Source organism: Sinocyclocheilus rhinocerous, unplaced genomic scaffold (genome assembly GCF_001515625.1).
Source record: "Sinocyclocheilus rhinocerous isolate Xijiao unplaced genomic scaffold, SAMN03320098_v1.1 scaffold19, whole genome shotgun sequence".
Lineage (NCBI taxonomy): Eukaryota > Metazoa > Chordata > Actinopteri > Cypriniformes > Cyprinidae > Sinocyclocheilus > Sinocyclocheilus rhinocerous.
In genome coordinates, this window is record NW_015638975.1 from 1526589 (window position 1) to 1536371 (window position 9783).

At 37.3% G+C, this 9783-nt stretch overlaps 1 protein-coding gene across 1 annotated transcript in view; it reads left to right on the forward strand.

Annotated features, from left to right (window-relative positions):
* The first annotated feature begins 2930 nt into the window (after nucleotides 1-2930).
* The window catches only part of LOC107750609 (probable E3 ubiquitin-protein ligase HERC1), a 60424-nt gene continuing 53571 nt past the window's right edge, over nucleotides 2931-9783 (forward strand). Inside the window, exons 1-6 of the mRNA XM_016566099.1 lie at nucleotides 2931-3122; nucleotides 5560-6503; nucleotides 6584-6679; nucleotides 8758-8952; nucleotides 9053-9364; nucleotides 9475-9571. Of these exons, the coding sequence (XP_016421585.1) occupies nucleotides 5589-6503; nucleotides 6584-6679; nucleotides 8758-8952; nucleotides 9053-9364; nucleotides 9475-9571 (1615 nt within the window). The 5' untranslated portion in view covers nucleotides 2931-3122; nucleotides 5560-5588. The remainder of the gene's footprint in view (nucleotides 3123-5559; nucleotides 6504-6583; nucleotides 6680-8757; nucleotides 8953-9052; nucleotides 9365-9474; nucleotides 9572-9783) is intronic.

Consider the following 9783-nt stretch of genomic DNA (forward strand, 5'->3'; position numbering starts at 1 on the left):
ATTAATAGGGTCAATTTAATCTTCCTATTTAAAAAAAAAAAAAAAAATTTGAGCGATTACCAATGGTGCTACAGTTTATTTTTTCTTCTATTTTGTCCTTTTCTCTTTGGTCTATCAATATAAAACAGATCTGATCATTTTAAGTTGTAAAATCACATAACAAGATGTTTTGATTTATTATTATGTATTAGGTGTATTTAAAATCATGATGCTTCCTTTATTGAAAAACAAGATGTTATGTTTTGATTATTATTATGTATTAGGGTGTATTTAAAGTCATGATCCTTCCTTTATTGATGTTACGTGAACAGCTGTAATTTGTTCAGGCAGTGTTTACATAGAACATGTTGTCCACCTTTGGTTATTTGTGTACCAGATCAGATTAAGTTGAAATGGCAAGTGAACCAAGCTTATTTGATTAAACCCTGTTAATTTATTAAATATGCCACAGTTTCAGATTCATTTTTTATTCTTTTTTTTTCCATTGCTGTAGTGCATTAGAGCAATGTGTGTTTATTTGGAATGTGTGTTTGAGTTTATGTTGTATTTAATAAGTACAGAAGGGCTGATTGTTATGTCTGCATGACATAAGTTGCTATGCTTAGTAGGATGATGCCCCTTCCAGCATGTACTCATGGACCTATCAGAGTGTAAACTCTTAAACAATTGACTACACTATTGAGACTAAAGGGATGTTGATTCTCAGTGAACTGTTGGAGAAGCTGCGAACCCTTAAAGGAGGTTATTCCATAACTATGAGCTAGATTCTGCATATTACTGGTGAGTAATACATTTAAGCTTTAGCATTATTGTATTTATCTTGTGATAATTGTTGTATCTCTTAAGGTATTTTATATGCATTGTCATTTTTAGTGTATTCATGTTACATTGCATTCATTCTTTCATGCTTTAAAGGCATTCCTTTCTTCAAAGCATCCTTTTAAGGTCTAATTGCTGCACTCTTATAAATTCAAATGCATGCATGTTGTTGGCTACACATAGTGTTTCCTTATTATCTATGTCTCTTGACAGAAAGTGTTTTTGCAACATTTTATGTGGGGTTTCCCCCAGTGTATCTGTCATTGTCACATGCTGTCATAGAAAAAGGGCACAAAACCAGGTTGTACAAGTTCATCTGTAAAGCTGAACCACTGACCAGGATCCTTAAGCGAGCGACACTGTCATGCCGATTTTACTTGTTTCTCTCTCCTGAGCAACACAGAGCCTTTCATTCATGTGCTGCAGCTGTTAGCCCTCTTACTGATGATTTGTGTGTGGTTTCAGCAGAAAAGGCAGAACCCTAGGAGGCAAGTTTGTCATTTTTCAGCTCCAAGGGAATGCGTTTACAAAGTAAAAAACAAAAAAACAAAAGTACATTGTCCCCAGATGTCTACACAAGGAATTCTACTGTGACAAGGGCTTGTTTTCCACTTCAATATAGCACACCAGAAATCAGTCCGGAAAAAACTTGCTTTTGCATTACGCTTTTAGTCCTACAGGGGGCAGCGTTCACCTCTTATTTACACTTGGACCCACAGTCATGCACAGTAATCCATAAGAAGTACACTGTTGTTGGGTAATAACTCTGAGGGCAGTGACTCACTTGTGTTTGGCTACTGTCCCTTATAAAGGTTGGACAGGTCAGGGATGATCCAATGTTTTACTGCAATTTAGGAAACAATTTTCAGGTCTTGAGCTGCCTGCGCATGTGCTAATCATGGACTCTTCTGTCAATTTAAGCCTCACAGTAATTCATTCTTATTGATTAAGCTTAATTATCTTATTTTAATGGCTTTCTTTGGTCTCACAACCACATTATCCCATCTTTTATTAGACTCGGCATGCGTGAACGTGCGCTGCTGTGTGTGCTGAGATAGTTCTGGAGAACGTTTATCTGTATGTGTGCAGGACAGATTAAACCGGCCTTCTTTAAACCATTATTTTTGTTTTATTCACTCTATAGTTGAAAAGTTCTCCCACTAAAAATTAAAACGTAATTGCTTATTTAATGATATTTTTAAGATTAAATCCAGTTGAGGATTATAGTGACGTGTTAAATAGATGAAAAGGAAATTGTTTTTTATAATGTTTATTAAACATTTAACAGTGCACAAAGAATGTCATGGTATAGGCCTACTGGGGGCTGTTTCATAAAAGATGGGATAATGTGGTTGTGAGACCAAAGAAAGCCATTAAAATAAGATAATTAAGCTTAATCAATAAGAATGAATTACTGTGAGGCTTAAATTGACAGAAGAGTCCATGATTAGCACATGCGCAGGCTGCTCAAGACCTGAAAATTGTTTCCTAAATTGCAGTAAAACATTTTTTTACTTTTGTTTTCATTTTAAAAAGTGCACTGGATGTTATTTTTTTTATTTCAAGGAGCTATATGACTATCCTGAGCCAAGGTAATGAAGTTTCGAGGTTTCCATAAACATTAATTTGTTGTGACCCTTGACACAAAGACCCGACGCTGTAGTTAAACCAAGTTTTGCAATACCAGTACATAGAGGTAAAAAAATGAGGAAAATTAAAATTGGTCAAGCAATCTCCATTGGACATATTGACCTGAGATATAAAAAAAAAAGAATAAAAATGACAAAACATGAACTGAAAATATATATATTTAAAAACCTTAATCAAAATACTAATAAATACAATAATGGTGTAGGCCTATAAATAATATACTATAGTATATAATAATAAATACAGCATAACAGTGAGAATATTGCATTGGTTGTGTTTGTGTGTGAGAGAAAAAGAATACTATTGAATCTACATCAAATCATTTCAAATAACGAACTACTCTATCATATTACAGAATATTCTATAAATGTATGGCTGCATATGTATAGTCGCTCGGGGCAGTGGGTAATGAATGATAGGGAGGGACTGAACACTGAGCCTGCTGCTTGTTTCACAGCAGCTGAGTCGTGAGGGATTGAGCGACACTAGCTCTCCTCACTCCCAACTCTCAATTATTCAGCCTTACCAGATCCTCAACCCAGCGATTACGAGCCTTTTCTGTCATGCACTGTCACATGCTGGTGCCGAGGGACCATTAATCACCATGAAAGCCACTTTCGTTCATGCATTGAATAGGCCTTTGGCAGTTTATGGTAAGCTCCAGCCTCACCTTTTCAGTCCTTTATTACCACAACAGCCGACAGGTTCCAGCCATTTCAAACGTGACATTATGTGTAACGTTAGTCTTCTGAACTTGCATTTCAGTGATTGTAACAGCCTATGTGTCAAATGTATGCCTCGTACATTGGGCAGATGTTTGTTTGGGTGCATGATTTTAATGTGAAATATCAGCAGCTGAGCCGACTCATGTAAAGTGAGTGGCGGAGGGGAGTTGATCATAGCCTGGCAACCATAGACAAGCAACTCCACAGCCCAATATGCTATATAGTCATACACTCACAAGACACTTAAGTATTTTATTTGAGGCTCGTTTAATGTGATAGTTCAGTCTAGGCACACAACATAAGGCGTAAAGTTAGTGAATCATTTCGGTGTAGTGGATTAGCTTAGCTTGCTGGCGTATACTGTTCTGTTAGCTATGCTAACAAGCTAACGCCTATAAGTTCCGCTTCACTTGCAGACGTGAACGCTGTAAGACATTTCTTTTAAATATCTTTAACAAATATGCTGCAGGTCTCGTATAAAGATTTAGGCAGTCAGATATTTATGGGTAACGTATTTTAAGTAACACTGTTTATGCGAGCAGTGTGATGCGATGGGTTAGCCAGCTGAATGAATAATCAAACCGCAAGATTGGCATAACCAACACCGTAATCATTGCAACGCAAACAGCTGGGTGGAAAAATCACCTTAATTTACAGACAGTTAAAGTGCTTGTTAGCAAGATATGATAATGTCTAGAGCAGAGGAATGGTTAAATAACCTAATTTGCTGCTGTAACAATGTATTAGCTTACAATCTGTAACTTTATAAATTGGATTATGTAATATAACATGCTATAAGAATTTGCTAGTCTGTTGTTATTTATTCTGATAAACTGATGTGTAGTTCAGATTGGAATATACAGCCAGTTTCCTTTACATTAATCAAAATGCTGTCTATACTGTGTACTGCCCATATACTTTCTCTCTCACATATGTAATATTTTAGCTACTGGCAACATGTTCTTTAGTATTATAGGATTTATTTCATGTTATCATTGGCTTATGAAATGATTTGAACAAGATTAAAGTGTTAAAAGTTGAAATGGTGTATTGTATCAAGCGTAAACCATGCATTGCATTAGATTAGATAAGATATGTCTATTTCTTTTGCACAGGTTTATGATAAAATTCAACAGACAATAGTTTAAGAAGAAAATCATACCCACAAAAGTCTAACGTTGGCCTGCTTATTAAAGTTAACTGACTAGATAAATAAGTTAATAGTCAATGGGATGACTCAAGACCTACATTTATGCATGCATGTTTGGGCTGAGTACCCAAAGGCTGTCATTTTGCTGAACAGATTCCAGGCTTTGATAAGTGGATTGGCAAGATGTCAAGTATGTGTCAACACAACCTCATCTGCACTTGATGATCTTTCTAGATAGGTCAGTACTGACGTTCATTTCTCAGAATCAAACTCTTTTTAGGATGAATGCATATTTCATCATCACCTTGTGTTTTTAATTTCTGGTTATGGTTACATCAGAATGCTTAGTTGCTTAGTGAGGAATAGTGGTTTCTCTGCTAATGTGTGTGAGACAGTTTAAATTGATTCACTTTGGGATGCATGATCTATCAGAGCCATATTGGTTATTGACTGATAATAGAGATTTTGTTTATTAAATTTATCTGTATCAATCCATATTTTATGTACCCGGCTATTCAAAAGTTTGTCAGTAAGATTTTTACCGTGTTTTAGAGGATGTCTCTTATGCTGCATTTATTTGATCAAAAAACAATAAAAAGTCATATTGTGAATAAAATATTATTACAATTTTAATTAGTTTTATATTTTAATATATTTTAAAATGTAATTTATTCCTGTAATGGCAAAGCTGAATTTTCAGCAGCCTTCAGTGTCACATGATCCTTCAGAAATCACAAAAATGCTTTTTATTAGAAATGCTGAAAACAGCTGCATAATATTTTCGTGGACACAGGGTATGTTTTTTTCCCCCCGGATTCTTTGATGAATAGAAAGTTCAGAAGAGAAGCATTTAATTGAAATAAAATATTTTGTAACATTATATATGTCTTCTGTTATTATTTTTTTTATCAATCTAATGCATCCTTGCTGAATAAAAATATTGATTTCTTAAAAAGAACATACTGACCCCAAACCTTTGAACAGTAGTGTAATAATTACCTGTCAATAATATCATATAATAATATAAATTAATATCAAAATAATAATTTATTTGTGCGTGCCCATTCTCCCTATTGTTTTAGTATTTAGATTACCTTTGTCTCTACAAGTAGTATAGAATGTTTATATTGACCATTTATTAACATAATTGACCCATCTTTATCAAATATTAATATTGCTGCATCCCTAGATTCACTGTACCTCTTTATCTCTCAGATGTGACAGTGAGGTTGTAAGGTGGCACCATGGCTGCGATGATACCACCAGTAAAACTAAAATGGTTGGAGCACCTCAACAGCTCCTGGATCGCTGAGGACAGCGAGTCCATCTCCACCCGTGAAGGCGTCGCTCTGCTGTATGGCAAGCTGCTGGCCAATAAGGAGGTGGTTCTTCTCCCTCAGCAGGTGCTATGTCTGAAGGGCCCTCAGCTGCCGGACTTTGAGCGAGAGTGTCTGTCCAGCTACGAACAGGAGCATTATCTTGATGCGCTGCTGGCCAGTCAGCTTGCTCTGGCCAAGACGGTGTGCTCAGATTCGCCCTTCGCCACTGCCCTACGCAAACGTCTGCTAGTGCTGCAGCGGGTTTTTTATGCACTCTCCAACAAATACCATGACAAGGGCAAGGTCAAACAGCAGCAGCACTCGACCGAAAACACTCTGAGTTCTGCGGACTTGCAAGCAGTTAGCGAGCGGCCTCGCTCTAGTACAGACGCCCTCATTGAGATGGGCGTGCGAACGGGTCTTAGTTTGCTCTTTGCTTTGCTCAGGCAGAGCTGGACGCTTCCTCCAGCCGGTCCAGGGATCAACCTCTGCAACGATGTCATCACCACAGCCATCGAAGTGGTGGGCTCCCTTCCGCCGCTCTCCTTGGCCAATGAAAGCAAGATTCCACCAATGGGTTTGGACTGCCTGGCCCAGGTCACCACGTTCCTGAAAGGAGTCACCATGTGCAACTCGGGGGCCGATGTGGTGGGGAGGAGGCTGGCGTGTGAGCTGCTGCTGGGATTGGCAGCGCAACGAGGGTCCCTGCGCTACCTGCTGGAGTGGGTTGAGATGGCCCTGGCTGCATCGGCCGGTGTTAGCAACCTGGAGCAGAGCCAGGAGGGGCTGATGGGATATGACTGCTTCATGAACATTCTGATGCAGATGAGGCGTTCACTGGTACATGCTCAGTACAACACTCGCAATTTGTTTTACATAGTGTTGGATGTTGTTAAATGACTGAATGTCTGGTGTTGTAGGGTTCGTCTGCTGATCGTAGCCAATGGAGAGAGCCGACCCGCACACCTGATGGTCTCTGTTCCCTATACGAGGCTGCACTTTGTCTGTTTGAGGAGGTAAAATACAAATATAAATATATTCATGTAAATTTGTTGTATGGACAAGAGAGGGCCATGTCATTTTGCACATGAATCACCCAATGAAAAACTGTTATCACAATGTGTGGTACTTTGATACTGTTTATAACCATGTAAAGTCAGACATTTGTTAAAATCTGATATGATAAATAATCGTCAAAAAATGTATTTATTTATTAGAAATTGAGTCATTTATTAAACCTTTAGATAAAATATTTTTTTTAAATCTAAAAACAATTGCATACGTTTTTTGAGTATCATATCTGATAAATCAGGCTTTTGTGGCTCTTATAGTGTGAGATAGGAGAATATGGAGCTCAGACTTTTATTCAGAGGCCCAAACTGAGCAATAAATATGCAATTTGGTGCTGTTGGTGATGTTTATCTGAAGTATATCATGCAGAACGATGATTGAGAGTTGTACAAATAAACATTCCGCATAAGCCTTAAATTTGATAGATTTTAAGATGATTTATCTATTTGGTATATATCTATATTGGTATATATTATCTTTAATTTAATTTCTTCAGTCCAGTAACTGTTCATATTCAAATAGTACTAACAATATACATTTTATTCTTTATCTCATAAAAAATAGTAAAGATTTTACATCAAAAAAGACGTGTACCATGACCTGAAGGAGGACATTTTTAGAATGACACTAAAAGACCTTTAACTTGCTAAAAAAAGTATAAACTATTAGTCAGACAGAAGGCATGTAGTAGACTGACAAAAGGTTTTTAATCAGAGTTTTGATCATGTTGATAGAGGCCTTAAAATTGTATGTATCAAATATGATGCAGTAGGCTTTATTGGGTTAAGAAAACAGAACTATTTAAATGTTATCACCCTAGTTTTGTTTCAAATGTAGGATGTCTTTCATAAGGATTTTACGCATTCAATTTCTTTCGAGTTCTCAGGAGTCCAATTGACCAATTGTTTATGACCTAGAATAGAGTGAAATAGTTGTAATATTTGGTGATGTAATTTGTCAGCATAAAAGAGTCTTTGTTATTTTCTGTTTATTCTCTTATCTTTTAGGGTGCTTTCACACTAGCACTTTTGGTGCGCACTCGGGTTCGATTGACGTCAGAGTTCGGTACGTTTGGATGATGTGAACGCTGTCTTCCAAGGTAGGCAGCTGTTGCCAATCCTCAATGTATTACCATTACAATACATGTAACTCTGGACCAAAATAAATGTAAATCAGTTAAGCCACATTTTTATGTAGTTGGGGGTTCGTGTGATTATGCTGACATGCTGTGCAGCTAATTTTGCCCTTTTTTTTAAATAGTACTGCTTTCAGATTCTTATGATGATACCCCCCAAGGCCAAACTCTTTTTCAGATTGGACTAAACATCACCTTAAGCAGGATAATTATTTTTACTTATTAAATCTTGGTGCATCTATGAAAAGAGCATGCACAACATGCTCCTGCACCTAAAACAGTACATAAGAAAAGTTATGATGCTTAACTAACCAATATTGGGGTAAAACCAAAGTAAGCACATACAGTTTAATAGATACAATTTCAGAGTCCTTTCGTTTACATATACAGAAGCGGTTTATTCATAAATCAAATAAAGACAAACCACTCACTGCTCTTGGCAGGAGCACTTTAGCTGTAATAGGCAATTTGCAGCCAAACATAATTTTGAATATAGACCTGCTTTTCAGTCAAACTCGTTCTTATTTACTTTTTCAGTCATATCAGTACAGACTTGAAACAGTTAAGAGATTTGCTTGTAGTGTATATTTTCCTTGTACTTGTTCTTGGTTTCATTAGTTCTGTGAGCGTCCTTCGATGCTTGTCATCCAGTAAATCCAGTTTTAACTGCCAAAATTAGAAGAGAAGAGAAGCTGCTTTAAGATGCATGCTATAACACGCTGCACAACAAATCAGTCCTGCTGTATCTAAAATAGATAATTAGGAATATGTATCATACCAATTTTTTGCATTAGAATTGTTTTTTTTTATTTATCAAATCATCCTGTGGGCTAGAATTGGGCCATGTGTTTGACACTTTAACTTCATTTTAAATCGATTTCCTGATAGGTGTGTCGCATGGCTTCAGACTACTCAAGAACTTGTGCGAGTCCAGACAGTATCCAGGCGGGTGAGGCAGCCATGGTATCTGAGACCTGTGAGGTCTATGTGTGGGGCAGCAACAGCAGCCACCAGCTTGTAGAGGGCACTCAAGAGAAAATCCTCCAGCCCAAACTCACTCCCAGCTTCAGTGATGCACAAACGGTAGAAAGCAATTTCATATTAATTATTCATACAGTGTCAGTGTTAGTATCCTTCTTTATGCTCACAGTGAATGCTTGCTGACCACATCTCGTGTCTTCAGATTGAAGCTGGCCAGTACTGCACATTTGTCATCTCCTCTGATGGTTCAGTCCGAGCGTGTGGGAAGGGCAGCTATGGGCGCCTGGGACTGGGTGACTCAAACAACCAGTCCACTCTTAAGAAGCTGACCTTTGAACCTCACCGTGCCATTAAGAAAGTTTCATCATCCAAAGGCTCAGACGGCCACACATTAGCCTTCACTAGCGAGGGAGAGGTGTTCAGCTGGGGTGATGGAGACTATGGCAAACTGGGTCATGGCAACAGCTCTACCCAGAAATACCCCAAACTAATACAGGGCCCTCTACAAGGAAAGGTACTAAATTCATGCAGTAGTTATGCATCACTTAATCTTTTTGAACTCTCAGAATGTACCTGTGTTTTTAAATGATTAATGTCTTCTGTTGCTTGTGTGTTTGCTTGTAGGTGGTGGTTTGTGTTTCAGCAGGGTATAGACACAGCGCTGCAGTCAGTGAGGATGGAGAGCTCTACACCTGGGGAGAGGGTGACTTTGGTAGATTAGGTATATAATTGTCTATATATTATATTTATTGCACACATTCATTAAAAAAAAAGTTAATGGCTGCTGAAAATTCAGCTTTGCCATCACAGGAATAAAATACATTTTAAAATATTTTAAAATACTAAACGGTTATTTTAGATAGTAAAAAATATTACAATATTATTCCTTTTACTGCATTTTTTATCAAATAAATGCAGAAAAATATGTTTTAT